This window comes from Pteropus vampyrus, unplaced genomic scaffold (genome assembly GCF_000151845.1).
Source record: "Pteropus vampyrus isolate Shadow unplaced genomic scaffold, Pvam_2.0 Scaffold660, whole genome shotgun sequence".
NCBI lineage: Eukaryota > Metazoa > Chordata > Mammalia > Chiroptera > Pteropodidae > Pteropus > Pteropus vampyrus.
Genome location: NW_011889441.1, coordinates 313291 through 331237, shown reverse-complemented (window position 1 = coordinate 331237; position 17947 = coordinate 313291). Strand labels below are relative to the sequence as shown.

The 17947-nt window shown below is 36.3% G+C and overlaps 1 protein-coding gene across 2 annotated transcripts in view; it reads right to left on the bottom strand.

The window, feature by feature from the left end:
- The window catches only part of SHROOM4 (shroom family member 4), a 228839-nt gene that overhangs the window by 102936 nt on the left and 107956 nt on the right, over positions 1–17947 (bottom strand). For both annotated transcript variants that reach the window (XM_011385116.2, XM_023525978.1), the window contains one exon: positions 9244–9395. In XM_011385116.2, coding sequence (XP_011383418.1) covers positions 9244–9395 — 152 coding nt within the window. The remainder of the gene's footprint in view (positions 1–9243; positions 9396–17947) is intronic.

Genomic DNA, 17947 nt, shown 5'->3' with positions numbered 1-17947 from the left:
CTTCTTTCTGGAAAAACAGCAAAATACACTTCCATTAATGCCCAGGTGGAGAAATAGTCCAATAAACACCATGAACAACCAAGGGGACAAGGCAGCTCAGAAAGAGAAAAATCTCCAGAAAATAAGCTTACAGACATAGAAATATGTGACTTAAATGACAGAGAATTCAGGATGGTACTTCTGAAAAAACTCAGAGAGATCCAAAATGATTCATTTCAACGATTTCGGGAATTGAAAAAATACCTAGATGAGCAGAGCAAGGCGATTGAACCCCTCAAAAAGAACCAAATAGAACTTCTGGAAATGAAGAACACACTGAAAGAGATCAGAAATGAAATAGCAAGCTTGGGAAATAGAGTGACCAAATGGAGAAAAGAATCAGTGATATCGAAGACAAAAATCTAGAAATCAGAAGGAAGAAGAGAGAAACCGAAGAATGAAAAATAACGAAAGAGAAATACAAGAACTAGCTGATACCATCAGGAGAAAAAAAACATAAAAATAATGGGCATTCTCGAAGGCGAAGAATAGAAACAAGGATTAGAAAGCATTTTCGGACAAATAGTTGACGAGAATTTCCCAAATCTAAGGAATGAGCTGGAGCTTGGAATTCAAGAAGTCAACAGAACACCCAATTATTTCAACCCAAAAAGGCCTTCACCAAGATACAATGTATTAAAATTTTCAAAACTCAAGGACAAAGAAAGAATTCTCAGAATAGCCAGGGGAAAGAAGACCATAACCTATAAAGGAAAACCAATTAGGTTATCGTTGGACTTCTTAGCACAAATCTTAGAAGCCTAAAGGAGTGGATTCAGATATTCAAACTATTAAATGAAAGGAACTAAAATAAATAAATAAATAAATAAATAAATAAATAAATAAATAAATAAATAAATAAATAAATAAATAAATAAATAAATAAATAAATAAATAAATAAATAAATAAATAAATAAATAAATGTAAAATAAGTGAAAGGAACTACCAGCCAAGAATAATGTATCCAGCAGCAGAGCTCTCTTTTAGAGATGAAGGAGAAATAAAGACCTTTCCAGACATTAAAAAAAAAAAAGAGAGAGAGAGAGAATTCTCCGCTATGGGGCCTGCATTACAGGAAATACTGAAAGGGGTCAGCTCACCTAAAACAAAATGACACACCAAAAATACATAACTGCGAGTAAGGTGACTATCAGGCAGATAGAAGCAGAAGATTACAACCCTTACTAAGAACAGGGCATTATGAGCTTTAAAAATAAGAAGAGGTTTACTATAGCAAGGTAGTAATGAATGTTCAGCATACATAGGGACAAACTGAGATAACAATAACAGAAAAGGGGAGGATTCAAATATACAAATTCGGGAAGGAGAATGGAGATAAGGCACGCACAGAAGAAAATGGACTATTATATATAAATAACTAACCTCTACATATTCATAATGGTAACTAAACACCAAAGATTCAGAACTGAAGTATATAACATGAAAAAAAAAGGACCAGAGGGAAAACCTATAAAACTTAACAAAAACAAAAACAAAAACCAACCAACAAACAAAAAAACAGATGCACGAGACCAAGGAAGCAATGGAAACACCGAGCTACCAGAAAAGAAAACATAAAATGGTTATGGGAAAACCTCATACTTCAAAAATCACCCTAAATGTAAATGGACTGAACTCATCAAAAATGTTCAGTACATTTGCGGCCTGCAGTAGACACATCTCCGTTCCAAAGACAAATATAGACTCAAAGTGAAAGGTTAGAAAATGATATTTTAAGCAAATGGCATTCAGAGAAAAGTAAGAGTAGTGGTTCTAATATTGGACAAAATAGACTTCAAAATAAAAATGGTAAACAAAGATACTGAAAGACACTTCATCATGATAAAGAGAATCATACACCAAGAAGACATAACACTTATTAATATCTATGCTTCCAGTCAGGGAGCCCCGAAATATATAAAGCAATTAATAACAGGACAAAAAGGAGAAACAGACCAAAACACTATCATAGTAGGGGACCTAAATACCCCACTGTCGGATATGGACTGATCATCCAAACAGAAAGTCAATACGGAAATAACATCCTTAAATGACACATTAGACCAACTGGACATAAGTGACATTTACAGAGCTTTCCATCCCCAAACAGCTGTTTATACATTCTTCTCTAGTGCACATGGAACATTCTGAAGGATTGACCACATACTGGGACACAGAGATAGACTCAACAAATATAAGAGGGTTGAAATCATACCAACCATATTCTCTGATCATAATGCTTTGAGGCTGGAGATCAACTGTAAAAGGAAAGCAAGAAGAACCATAAATATAGGGAGATTAAACAACATGCTACTGAAGAATAACTGGGCTAGAGAAAATAATAAAAAAAGAGATCAAGAGATACATAGAAACGAACGATAATGATAGTACAACATATCAAAACTCTTGGGACATGGCAAAAGCAGTCATAAGAGGAAAGTTCATATCATTACAAGCCTATCTCAAAAAACAAGAACAAGCCCAAATAAACAACCTAAAGGTTCATCTTATAAGACTAGAAAAAGAAGAACAAATGAAGTCTAAAATGAACTGAAGGAAAGAAATCATCAAAATTAGAGCAGAAATAAGTGAAATTGAAAACAACAACAACAAAAACAATAGAGAAAGTAAGTGCAACAAGAGCTGGTTCTTTGAGAAGGTTAATAAAATTGACAAACCCCTGGCTAGACTCACTAAAGAACAAAGAGAAAGTACGCAAATAAACAAAATCAGGGATAGTAGAGTGGTAATTACGACTGACATTGCAGAAATACAAAGGATCATACAAGAATACTATGAAAAATATATAACACCAAATTTAATAACCTAGAAGAAATGGACAAGTTCTTAGAAATATATAACCTTCCTATACTGAATCAGAAAAAACTGGAAAATCTAAATAGACTAATCAGCAGTATGGAAATTGAAACAGTGATCAAAAACTTACCAAAAAGTAAAAGTCCGGGACCAGAACGGTTCACCAATGAATTCTACCAAACATTCAAAGAAGATTTAATAACTATTCTCCTCAAACTCTTCCAAAACATCGAAGAGGAGGCAATACTTCCCAACTCATTTGATGAGGCCAATATTACACTGATACCAAAACCTGGGAAAGATAACACAAAAAAATAAAACTACAGACTCATATCTCTCATGAACATAATGCAAAAATCTTAATATGATACTAGTGAACCAAATACAGCAGCATATTAAAGGATTATGCACCGTGATGGTTCAACATATGCAAATCGATTAAACAAATTAAAATTAGAATCATATGATCATATCAATAGATGCAGAAAATGCTTTCGACGAGATCAAAACACTTAACAAAATCAGTATAGAAAGAAAGTACCTCAACATAATAAAGGCCATATATGACGAACTTTCAGCCAACATTATACTTAATGGTGAAAAACTAAAAACCTTCCTTCTAAGATCAGGAACAAGGCAAAGCAGTCTTCTATTGCCAGTTATTCCATATAACACTGAATGTCCTAGTGAGTGCAATCAGGCAAGAGAAAGACATAAAAGGCATCTAAATAAAAAAGGAAGAAGTCCAACTGTCAGTATTTGTGGATGACATGATTCTTTATACAGAAAACCCTAAAGACTCCACAAGAACACTACTAGAAACAGTAAGCAAATACAGTAAACAACATCTGGATGCAAAATGAATGTTCAAAAATCCATAGCGTTCCTATATTCTAATAATGAAATGGCCGAAAATGAAGTGGAAAAATAATTTCCTATGTAAATGCAACAAAAAGAATAAAACACCTAGGGATAATGCTAACAAAATGTGTGAAGGACCTATACACTGAAAACTATAAGACCCTATTAAAGGAAATTGAAGAAGTTACAAAGAAATGGAAAGATACTCCATGGTCTTGAATTGGAAGAATCAACATAGTTCAAATGACCGTATTACCTAAAGCATTATGCAGATTAAATGCAATCTCCATTAAAATTCCATCGGCATTTTTTAAAGAAATAGAACAAAAAGTCATCAGATGTATATGGAAGCACAAAAGACCCCGAATTGCCAAAGCCATCCTGAGAATAAAGAACATGTCTGGAGGCATCACTCTGCCCAACTTCAAATTATACTACAAAGCGACAATAATCAAAACAGCATGGTATTGGCAGAAAAACAGACATATGGACCTATGGAACAGAATCAAGATTCCAGAAGGAAACTCATATTTATATGGGCAAATAATTTTTGACAAAAAAGCCAAAAACATACAGTGGAAAAAGAAAGCTTCTTCTATAAATGGTGCTGAGAAAACTGGAAAGCCACCTACAAAAGAATGAAATTAGACTGCTGTCTATCACCACACGCCAAAATTAACTCAAAATGTATTAAGGACCTGAATATAAGACCTGAAACAATAAAGTGAATAGAAGAAAATTCAAGGACCTTGGACTTAAAAAGGATTTTATAAATTTGGCCCGAAATGCAAGGGAGGTAAAAGCAAAAATAAATGAATGGAACTACATCAAACTAAAAAATTCCTGTTCAGCAAAAGAAACCATCAATGAGGTAAAGAGACAACCATCCAAATGGGGAAATATATTTGCAAGCTATGTCTCCGATAAGGGCCTAATATCCAAAGTATACAAAGAACTCACACAACTCAATAACAACAACAACAAAACAACAAACGATCCAATCAGAAAACGGGCAGAGGACCTGAACAGACACTTCTCCCTAGAAGACATACAAATGGCCAACAGACATTTGAAAAGATGCTCAATATTGCTAGCTATTAGGAAAATGCAAATCAAAACCACAATGAGATACCATCTCACACCTGTTAGAATAGCTATAATCAACAGGACAAGTAATAACAAATGTTGGAAAGTATATGGAGAAAAAGGAACCCGCATACACTGCTGGTGGGACTGCAAATTGGTACAGCCACTTTGGAAAACAGTATGGAGGTTCCTCAAAATACTAAAAACTGATCTACTATATGATCCAGCAATTCCTGTACTGTGTATTTACCCCGAAGCCTTGAAAACCCATATCTGAAAAGACAGTTGCACACCGATGTTCATAGCAGCATTATTCATGGTGGCCAGGACTTGGAAGCGACCGTAGTGCCCTACAATAGATGATTGGATAAAGAAGCTGTGGTACATATATACAATGGAATATTACTTAGCCATAAGAAGAGATGAAATATTGCCATTTGCGACAACATGGATAGACCTTGAGATAATCATGCTAAGCGAAATAAACTAGCAAGAAAAGTTGAAAATCACATGATATCCCTTATATGTGGGATATAAACCTAAAAGCAACAAATGAACAAGACAAACAGAGACTCAGGGACATGGACAATAGACTAGTGATTACCAGAGAATAGGGGGTGGGAGAGGAGGGGAGTGGTAGATGGGGTAAAGGGGGTCAAATATACGGGGTTAGGGGGAGGGTGAAGTGGGTAAAGGGTATCAAATATATGGTAGCTGAAGGAAACTGGACTTTGGGTGGTTATCACACAATAGAATATATAGATGTCAAATTATAATGTACACCTGAAAATTGTATAATTGTATTAACCAATGTTACCCCAATAAATTAATAAAAAAATAAATTTGCAAAAGTTTACATTATCATCAAGAACAGGGTAAGTATAATTTCCACTTGTAAGAGTTGCAAAATTTTTCTTGGTGTCATACTATATGATTATTTAAAAAAATGTTCTGTGAATATTTCTCTGAATGTTCTCTAAAAAGAGAGTGTATTCACTGTCTATAAAATATATTTTTGATATTAATTAGATGTGATGAATTATGTTTTTCAAATATTCTAAGTACCTATTTTTTTGGTCTCCTTTGTCTGTCATAGTTAAATTACGTGAATGTCTCTCATACAGACAATTCTATAATTTTTCTTCTTGTATTGGAAGCACTTTTTTCTTTATATATTTGGATGCTTATGTTTTTAGCAAAAAAAGTGGTTCATGAATACAATATCTCCAATATAGTTTATATCTTCTATCATTATAAAATGAATTTCTTGGGACCTACATGATTGTATGGTTATCGTTCCTGCTTTTTTTTCCAAGTAGATAAATGACATGATCAGATGCCTTACCCGAAGAATGGATTGATTGGGAGGAGGTAAAACAAAAGATGAGAAGGCAGTGAAGAGGCTCTTATGATATTCCAGGAAAGAAACCATGAGTGATTGGATTAACACAAAGGCTACAGAGAGGTTTTTAGCAAGTAGAATCATCTAAACTTGGAATTACTTGGATTGAAGGGGATTAGGGCAAGTAAGAGTTGAGGGTAACATCTAAATTTCTGACTTAGTTGACCATTATTTAAAAGGCAATATAGGAGGAAGAGCTGGGCTGACTTTTCAGAATAGGCCATTTTATGAAGTTCCTTCTTTTATATTCATTCCAAAGGACATAAGCCCAGACCTAAAGCTCAGTGTTAAATCTTTGTCAGCTGATTGCTTACTCAAACCGAAGTCTTTCTACCTTAGTACAAAACACTAAGCTAAATACTAAATTTTAGAGATAACACATTTCTTTTATGTGCTAAAATCTCTTTCATAAATTTAAGAAGTAACTTAGACCAATAAAGAGGGAATAAATGTCCTATTCCATCTCCAGGGTAGTCCATAGGTGAAGGTTAAGTTCTCCACAAGAGGGCAGCATCACCTAGTAAATTATGCCATCGAAAGCCTCTTTCAACAGGGGCTGAGAGGGGAAGCTGAAAGTGTAGACAAGGTAGGTTCGGGGAGCCATAGGACCTGCCACATCATGAAAACTAAAGGGCCTTACTACCTGTAAGGCCATAATTATGGTCACTCCTAAGTAACTGCCAGTGGCAGATATTGCTATAGCAGGGAGAAAGGACATGGAGCTCATCATGGGAAGATGAGTAGGTGACATGCCTGAACACTCATTGTTATGACTGGCTCAGAAGCCACCCTGCAATAGTGTCTACATTCCCTTTAAGTGCTAGTATAGCTGGTATCTCTGTATAACCAGTATCTGACAGTGACCTTTATTTCTTCTTCAGATCTTTACCACTCCTAATGGTTTCCAAGCAAATCATGTTATCTGAAGGTTAGGTTGCAAACACACTACAATTCTGATGCTCTCCTTATTTAATAGTGTTTGGTTACTATAATTACTTTACATACATTACCTCATATATTCAACACAACAATGCCATTATATAGGAACTATTATTTCCCATGTGACAGAACTAGGAAGTAGCACACATGGGTCTATCTGACTTCAAAACAAAAACTCTTCCAGATTCACCAAGATACTCCTTCAAAAATCCTTATTTAAAACATGAATCATGATTGATTCGAAATTGAGTCAGTGACAATGTGTCCATTGTATAAGGAATTACTTAAGATGTCACCTCCTATCCAGGTACATGGGCAGGAATGGCTTAATATTAGGTACCAGCAGGTAATATAATAAATGAATGAGATCCTATATAACTTTACCCTTACTAACTCAAAACTTTTTTGCCCTAAGTATTCTCTCCTCAGAATAAATCATTTGAATGTAGAGCATGAGAACAATGGAAGAATTAAAGATGGTTTCTGTTTCTGGTTGGGTTGACTGAGGGCATGACAGAACCTGTCACTGGGATAAGATCTTGAGAGGAGAAGATGACATGTTAGGTTTTGAGCAAGTTGTGTTTGAAATGCTTCAGAAATATTTAAGTATAAATGTAAAATAAGAAGTTGGCTATATGAATCTGAGGAACAAGAAGTATATTTATCCGCATATAGATAACAATTGAAGCTCTGGAACTGGGTAAGATTTTCCATAGTATATTAATGAAGTCAGAAAGGGCGGAACTAGGGGGGAACACCAACATTTAAGGGATAGTCAAAGGAAAGACAGGTAGTAAAGGAACCTAGTTTTAAAAAAATGAACAGAGAGATAGAAAAAGAACAAGGAAATGGGTATCTTGAAAGCAAGAAAGGAGAGTTTCACAAAGGAGGGCATAATCCTTAGTAACAAGGGCCAATGCCATATGTAAGTCATATATGATAAAGACTGAAAATAAGCCATTGACTTTGACAATTAGGAGTTAATATGTAGCTTCTGACAGAGTAGTTTCAGTGGAGTTTTGAGGGTCAAGTTTATAATGCAGTGGGTAGAAAGCTAAATAGTAGGTGAAGAAATGGAGACAATGAGTATAGACTCTCTTTTTGAAAGACAGTATGAGCAAAAGGAGGAGGATGAGGCAGTAGCCAGAGGGGAAGTATAATTGTGGAAAGACACTTTAAATTCTTTTTTCTAATAAAAATAATTAAGATGGAGGAACTTACGCATGTCTATAGGATATAGGAAAAAATTAATGGAGAGGAAGAAGTATAAGTTCTAGCAGTACAAAGGTGAAGCAGAAATTTGGAAAGTTCACCAGTAAACAGATGTTTGGGGGCAACAGAAATGATTATGTCCCAAAATGTCCCTACATTCCTTCTGCTTATACCACTCTACTTATCTGGAATGCCTTTATGCTCCTAATGGTTTATTTGTCAAATTCTACTTACCCTTTAGCTCAAATTCCATTTCCTCTATGAAGTCTTACTCTATCAATCTCTTCTGAAATACTCTTTCTCTTAAACTCTTATAGCAATATCTATCTGAACAATCCATTTGACGACTCTTCAACCTGCAAAATCTCTTTAATTGCTTTCTTCAAAAATGTTTTGCTCACAAGTTTGTCACATGTGTGTCTTTTCTCCTCTGCTAGACTGTACACTCCTCAAGGGCAGTGTTTATTTCTTAGAGTGTGTCACAGCCTCCAGCATGCCTGCTATGGCTGGTAGTAGGTCCCTTTAACCTATGAGGTTGATCAGTGGCAGCCTGTTATGAAGGAGGTGATAGAAAACCACTGGGTTATGTAGGCCCTTGGTGTATATTGAGTCATTTTCATTCTTTCAATAGCAAATAAGAAGCAAATTTTGCAGAGGTAAAATAAATTTATCTAAGATGACATGGGTAGTATGTGATGGTGCCAGGATTTGAACCAAAGACCATTTCTCCTATGCTTTTTGTTTCAGTTGTCTGTAGAATTCTCTTCATGAGAAACACCTCTTTCTTTGATGATACTGATAGAGACATGACTCTATTGAGGCTTTACTATCAACCAAGTGTTTTTGATGGCCTCTGCATCTTACAGAAAATCTCTCTGTACCTTACCTCCTGACAATCAGCTTGAGGATCCTGAAAGAGCCTTTGATGAGGATGAGGGCCTCTTGGCGGGAGCCATACAATGGAGTGCCATTGATATTCACCAGCTCATCACCAGTCCTCATCTTCTGAGACAAGGCTGCCTTGCCCCCATCTTCAATCTGTATTGCAGAGAACAAAACAGAAAGCAGGCGGTGAGGCGACTGCTTATCCAAAATTCTACTCCCTGGCTCCTCCCAACCTCTGAGCCCTGAGTAGTAGGGGTAGCAGGGAGATGGCTCCAGGAAGCTCCAAGCAGCAGCTAAAAAGCTGATTACAGGCCATTATTTACTGAAGGCAAAGCTTGCGCAAGCCCTTGATGAAAGAGGCAATACAATAATAACACAATCTCTGCCCTGGAGGAATCCACTGTCCATCTAGGGAGACGAACACTTCTAAATAAGAGAATAATACTTGGAAGCAATCCCACAGTGTGGGCTAAAGTAGCAGCATGAGAGTAAAATGTGCACCTAAATTAGAGCCAGAAGAGCTAAGCTCCAGCAAAATGACCTTTGGCAAGTCCTTTTCTATCTCTGGGAAGACTCTGAACTCTGACAAACTCGAGCTTGAATCTTGGCTTTAGTACTTCCTAGCTGTGCGACCCTGAGTAAGTTACTAATATCTTTGTGTCTCAATGACCTTATATGTGAAATATAGGTAACAAGAGTACCTATCTCACAGGGTTGTTAGTATGTGAAGTGTCTGGGAGCAGTATGTCCTCAATAAATGTGAGCTCTGATTATTATAGCAAGGGGGTTGATGCTGAAGGTGGCTTCCAGCCTAATATTCTGTGAGTAGAACTGCAAATTCAAAGGATACAAACTATGTACCTATGTAAAGTAATTGGTAATTTATCTATGTCACTTCAACAAATGCCTAGCACAGTCCTTCTAGTGTCTGGCACATAGTAGGCATTCACCAAAAAGCTGGGAATCAGGGTGTTCACTGTTCCACAACAGCCTACAGAATTTCCATTAACCAAGGCAATCTTGGCAAGAAAGTAGTCTGGCTAGGGGGCATTGAAAGCAAATGTAGAAATAATAGCCACTAGTTTATAAAAAAAGAAAAGAAAAGAAAAGAAAAATGTTCCCCAATGGTCTTTGCTTATGGCTACTTTTATATGTAACATTCTTTCTACCCAAATGAGAGTTCGATCTATTGGAACATCAATTCTATCCATGGTGGCAGGACTCATCTCATATATTCATTATTTCATTCCTCAGGTTTGTAGTGAATTTCCATTATGCATAGAATGACATGCTAAGTGTTAGCAGTACAGAAATGAACAAAGCATAAACAGCTCCCAGCCTCAGGTGTTTGGAAAAACATGGCGGAGTGAGAGATGTCCCAGATCTCTCCCACTGAAATAACAATAAGCCAAACATCTAAAACTCAACAAAAAAACATCCAAACTGCACACCAGCACATCTGAGCTTGGGTTCTGTGCAAAAGAGCTACCACGGGTGTTGGATGATGGACTGGGAAAAACAAAAATGCTGCCTCTCACAGCCAAACATCCCAGTAGGAGGAGGGGGAGGAGAGAAGGTATGGCAACTACCCAAAATAGCCCTCCCTGGTAGAGCTGTGAGCTCCACACAGCTGGTGGCAGGGCCTAGCCATCAGAGCAGAAAGCAGAGAAGCGGGTACCGTAGAGAAGCGGGGATGGCAGAGAAACAACAGTTAACAGTTGCAAAACCGAGGCTAAGCCGCAGCCCCCATCTCTCAAATCAGAGAGTCCTTCCCCCATATCCTCCGAACACCACGGAGCCCAAGGGAAATCTGAGCAAACACTACCAAAACTGTCACTAACACTGACAGGGACTGAGACTGAGGGTAGCCAGCGGGATTGAATATAGTGGGGGGAAAAAAGCATTATTAAGGCTTTAAATAAAGCAGGTAACCAAGAGGCTTAGACGCCACTTACTGGAAACCAAAAGAAAAATGCCTTCTTTGCAACAGGCTAAACAGAGACCTTTATATAATAAATTGTTTTCTGGAAAAAAAGCAGAATACACTTCCATTAATGCCCAGGCAGAGAAATAGTCCATTAAACACCATGAACAACAAAAGGGACAAGGCATCTCAGAAAGAAAGAGAAAAATCTCCAGAAAATAATTTTACAGACATAGAAATATGCGACTTAAACGACAGAGACTTCAGTATGGTCCTTATGAAAAAATTCAATGAGATTCAAACTGATTCATATCAACAATTTTAGGAATTGAAAAAAAAAACTGGATGAGCAGAATAGTTCTTTAGCAAGGAGATTTAAATCCTCAAAAAGAGTCAAATAAATGTTCTGGACATAAAGGACACACTGGAAGAGATGAAAAATGAAATAGCAAACTTGGGAAATACAGTCAACTAAATGCAGGGAAGGATCAGTGATATTGAAGACAGAAATCTAGAAGTAAATCAGAAGGAAGAAGAGAGAAACTGAAGAATGAAAAATCATGAAAGAGAAATATAAGAACTAGCTGATACCATTAGGAAAGGGAACATAAGAATAATGGACATTCTTGAAGGGGAGGAAAAGGAGCAGGGATTAGAAGGCATTTTTAGACAAATAGTTGAGGAGAATTTCGCAAATCTAAGGAATGAGCTAGAGCTCGGAATTTAAGAAGTGAACAGAACATCCAGTTATCTCAACCCAAAAAGGCCTTCTCCAAGACACATTGTATTAAAATTATCAAAAATGAATGACAAAGACAGAATTCTCAGGGCAGTCAGGGACAAGTCGTCAGACTTCTCAGCACAAACCTTACAAGCCGAAAAGGAGTGGAATCAAATATTCAAACTTTTAAGTGAAATGAACTACCAGCCAAGAATAAAGTATCTAGCTAAATTCTCTTTTAGATATGAAGGAGAAATAAAGACCTTTCCAGACATACAAAACTTGAGGGAATTCTCCACTACGAGGCATATATTACAGGAAATGTTGAAAGGGGTCAACTCATCTAAAAAAAAAAAATAACTGTGAGTAAGGTGACTATCAGGCAAATAGAAGCAGAGAACTAAGAACAGGGCATTATAAGCTTAAAAGATAAGAAAAGGTTTGCTATAGCAAGATAGTAATGAAAATACATACAGACAAAATGAGACATCAATGACTGCAAAGGGGAGGATTCAAAGATTCAAATTCGCAGAGGGGAATGGAGATAAAGCACGCGCAGAAGAAAATGAACAACTATATATATATTACTATCCTTTACATACTTCATAATGGTAACCACACGCTAAAGATTTAGAGCCAAAGTATACAACATAAAACAAGAAGGACCAGACAGAAAATCCACAAAAGTCAACCAAAATAAAGAAAACAGAAACACAAGGACAAGGATGCAATGGAAACACCCAGCTACCAGAAAGAAAAAGATAAAATGGCTATAAGAAGACCTCATATTTCAGTAATAACCCTAAATGTAAAAGGACTGAAATCACCAATAAAAAGGTACGGAGTTGCAGAATGGATAAAAAAACAAAACCCCACCATATGATACCTCCAGGAGAAACATCTCAGTTGTAAAGACAAATATAGACTCAAAGCGAAAGGGTGGAAAATTATATTTCAAGCCCATGGCATTCAGAGAAAAGTGGTAGTAACAGTACTAACATTGGGCAAAATAGACTTCAAAATAAAAAAGGTAAAGATACTGAGGGAAACATCAATATGATAAAGGGAGTCATACACCAAGAAGACATAACACTTATTAATATCTATGCTCCCAATCAGGGAGCCCCAAAATATACAAAGAAATTACTAACAGAAGTAAAGGGAGAAACAGACCAAAACACTATTGCAGTTGGGGACCTAAATATCCCACTGTCAGATATGGATAGATCATCCAAACAGAAAATCAATAAGGAAATAACATCCTTAAATGATACATTAGACCAACTGGACATAATTAACATTTACAGAGCCCTCCATCCAAAAACAGCTGTTTATACGTTCTTCTCTAGTGCACATGGAACATTCTCAAGGATCGACGACATACTGGGACACAGAGATAGCCTCAACAAATATAAGATGGTTGAAATCATACCAACTGTATTCTCTGATCATAATGCTTTGAAGCTGGAGATCAACTGTTAAAAGAAAGCAGGAAGAACCACAAATACATGGAGATTAAACAACATGCTACTGGAGAATAACTGGGCTAGAGAACAAAAAAAGAGAGATCAAGAGAGACATAGAAAAGCACAATAATGATAGTACAACATATCGAAACATTTGAGACACGGCAAAAGCGGTCATAAGAGGAAAGTTGATATCATCACAGGCCTAACTCGATAAACAAGAAGGAGCTCAAATAAGCAACCTAACTTTTCATCTGAAAAAAAAAAAAAACCCTAGAAAACGAAGAACAAATGAAGCCTGAAGTCAGCAGAAGGAAAGAAATCATCAAAATTAGAGCAGAAATAAATGAAATTGAAAACAAACAAAAAAATAAAAAATAGAAAAAACAAATGCAACACAGATCTGGTTCTTTAATAAAATTGACAAACGCCTGGCTAGACTCACTGAAGAGAGAAAGGACACAAATAAACAAAATCAGAGATAATAGAGGGGAAATTATGACAGACACCATATAAATACAAAGGATCATACAAGAATACTGTGAAAAAGCATATAACACCAAATTTAGCAACCTAGAAAAATTGGACCAGTACTTAGAAAAATACAACCTTCCTAGACTGAATCAAGAAGAACTGGAAAATCTAAATAGACTGATCAGCAGTATGGAAATGGAAACAATCATCAAAATCCTCCCAAAATGTAAAAGTCCAGGACCAGATGGCTTCACCAGTGAATTCTATCAAACATTCAAAGAAGATTTAATATCTATTCTTCTCAAACTCTTCCAAAAAATCGGACAGGAGGCAATAGTTCCTAACTCATTTGATGAGGCCAATATTACCCTGATACCAAAACCTGATAAAGATAACATAAAAAAAACTACAGACTGATATCTCTCATGAACACAAATGCAAAAATCCTAAATAAGATACTAGCGAATCAAATACAGCAACATATTACAAAGATTATACACCATGATCAAGTGGGTTTCATCCCAGACGCACGGGGATGGTTCAACATATGCAAATCAATCAATGTGATACACCACATAAACAAATTAAATATAAGAATCATATGATCATATCAATAGATGCAGAAAAAGCCTTCGACAAGATACAGTATCGATTTATGAACAAAACACTTAACAAAATCAGAATAGAAGGAAAATACCTTAACATAATAAAGACCATATATGATAAACCCTCAGGCAACATTATACTTAATAGTGAAAAACTAAAAACCTCCCCTCTAAGATCAGGAACAAGGCAAGGCTGTCCTCTGTCGCCACCGTTATTCAATATAACATTGGAGGTCCTAGCGAGTGCAATCTGACAAGAGAAAGATATTAAAGGTATCCAAATAGGAAACAAAGGAGTCAACCTGTTACTATTTGTGGATGACATGATTTTCTATATAGAAAACCCTAAAGACTCCACAAGAATACTACTAGAAACAATAAGCAAATACAGTAAATTCTCTGGATACAAAATCAACGTTCATAAATCCATTGTATTCCTATATTCTAATAATGAAGTGTCAGAAAAAGAAGTGGAAAAAATAATTCCTTTTGCAATTGCAGCAAAAAGCATAAAATACTTGACAAAAATTTAACAAAACATGTGAAGGACCTATATAATGAAAACTATAAGACCCTATTAAAAATATCAAAGTAGATACAAAGAAATGGAAAGATATTCCATGTTCTCGAACTGGAAGAATCAACATAGTTCAAATGACCTTATTACCTAAGGCATTATGCAGATTAAATGCAATCCCCATCAAAATCCCATCGGCATTTTTTAAAGAAATAGAACAAAAACTCATCAGATTTGTATAGAATCACAAAAGACCCTGAACTGCCAAAGCCATCCTGAGAAAAAAGAACATGTCTGGAGGCATCACTCTGCCCGACTTCAAATTATTCTACAAAGCGACAGTAGAAAAACAGACACATGAATCAGTGGAACAGAATCGAGAGTCCAGAAGAAGTAAACACATATTTATATGGAGAAATAATTTTTGACTAATAAGCCAAAACATACTGTGGAGAAAAGAAAGCCTCTTTCATAAATAGTGCTGGGAAAACTGGAAAGCCACCTGTAAAGGAATGAAACTAGACTGTTGACTATCAGCGCACACCCAAATTAACTCAAAATGGATTAAAGACCTGAATATAAGACCCTCAACAATAAAATGCATAGAAGAAAATATAGGAACTAAACTCAAGGACCTTGGACTTAAAGAGGATTTTATGAATTTGACCTCAAATGTAATGGAAGTAAAAGCAAAGATAAATGAATGAGACTACATCAGACTAAACAGCTTCTGCTCAGCAAAAGAAACCGTTAACAAGGTAAAGAGACAACCATCTGAATTGGAAAATATATTTGCAAGTAACGCCTCCAATAAGGACCTAATATCCAAAATATACAAAAAATTCATAGAACTCAATAACAATAAAAAAACAAATGATCCAATCGGAAAACAGGCAGAGGACCTGAACAGACACTTCTCCCTAGAGGACATACAAATGGCCAACAAATATTTGAAAAGATGCTCAACATTGCTAGCTAGAAGAGAAATACAAATCAAAACCACAATGTGGTAAGATCTCACATCTGTTAGAATAGCTATAATCTACAGGACAAGTAATAACAAATGTTGGGGAGGATGCGGAGAAAAAGGAAACTTCATACACTGCTGATGAGACTACAAGTTGGTACAGCCACTATGGAAAACAGTATGGAGGTTCCTCAAAAAACTAAGACTTGATCTACCATATGATCCAGCAAGCTCTCTATTGGGTATTTACCCAAAAGCCTTGACAACCCATATCTGAAAAGATATTTGCACATAGATAGCACCATTATTCATGGTGGCCAAGACTTGGAAGCAACCAAAGTGTCTTACGATAAATGATTGGCTAAAGAAGCTGTGGTACATATATACAATGGAATATTACTCAGACATAAGAAGAGATGAAATACTGCCATTTGCAACAACGTGGATGGACCTTGAGATAATTATGCTAAGCCAGATAAGCCAGACAGAAAAAGTTGAAAATTACATGATATCACTTATATGTCTGATATAAACTTAAAAGTAACAAATGAACAGGACAAAGAAACAGAGATTCATGGACATGGATAATAGGCTAGTGGTTACCAGAGGGTAGAGTTTAGTTGGGAGTGGGGAAGTAGACGAGATAAAGGAGGTCAAATATGTGGTGACAGAAAGAAACCTAACTATGGGAGGTGAACACACAGTGTAAATATATATGCATGCCTTACAGTTAAAGTGTACAGCCGAAACTTATTGGTTTCATTAACAAATATCACCATTAAAAGTAAATTAATTAATTAAAAATGTTTAAAAATAAAAGTAAATTAAATAACTACAAGAAAAAAAACAGAAACAAAAACAAAACAAAACAGCTCCCAGCCTCAGGGGGTAGTTTTGTGCTGGCTGGAAAATTACTGTTTGGCTATCGCCCATGGGAACATAACGCTCTAACAAAAGGCTTTCTGCTTCTGTACCCCTCCGCTTGCACAACCGACCTGTGGGTTGACAGTTAGTAAAAAGAAGAAAAATAGACTTGTGTGTTCAAACAGGATGAAGAATGGGGTTTGGGGCTTAAAAACCCTGTACCTCTACATTTCGGGGCTGCTTAATTTGGGGTCTGCGTACCCCTGGCAGAACCAGCTGGCTGAATAAATAATGTGTTTCCTATAACTCACTGATTTCTGGTGGTCCGTGTGTCTATCAGGGGCTGGCGGCTACAGCAGTTTACTGTCTAAAGTTCATATGTCCCCACAGATGGTCAAGTAAAAAAAAGGTCCTGCTTACTGATTAAATCAGGAAGAAATGTTTGTTTTTTCTCCCAGGGGCAAGGGAGAGAAGGATGATTAAACCACACAATCATTAGGGAAATGTAGCTTCTAAGTGGGGTAACTAAGGGCTGGTCTTTGCTGCAGGTGTTCTTACATTTCTATCCTGTTCCAATCTTTCTCTCAGTCTTTAATAGTATCCCTCCAAATTATCTCACATCATGGAAGTTAGAATATTTCTGAGCTTTAGATTGGCCAGCTCATGTACAATTTGGCAGGTGAGACCTCCTGAGAAAAATGTTAATTCAGGATTTTTAAAATCTCATCAAATGAATTGAGATTCTCAGACTGTTATTAAATTTATTGCTGCTAACCCAACAGTTTTTTTTTTAACTAAACTTTGTTTGATAAATTATAGGTTAGCCAAGTGACTGAATTTATATTCCTTTGTTCCAGTACTTGGGCCACCACTCAAGACAAAACAAGCCAAATTGGTAAATGGGAAACAACTCTCAGTAAATTAATTAGGATAACACTCTTATTTCCATTGTCATTATCATTATTACTTCACAGTCACTGTTACCTGCTGCCCCCCCAAAATTATATATGCATAATTATAGTGCTGTGCTTGAATTTCAGAAGTTCTGTTTGAATGACTCATTCCTCTGGCATCCGTGGAAGGCCCTCAGCAACAGGCAGGACTTTCAACAGGGATCAGCCATTTGAAAGGGCTTCCTTTGACTAACAAAGAACCATAAACAGGAGT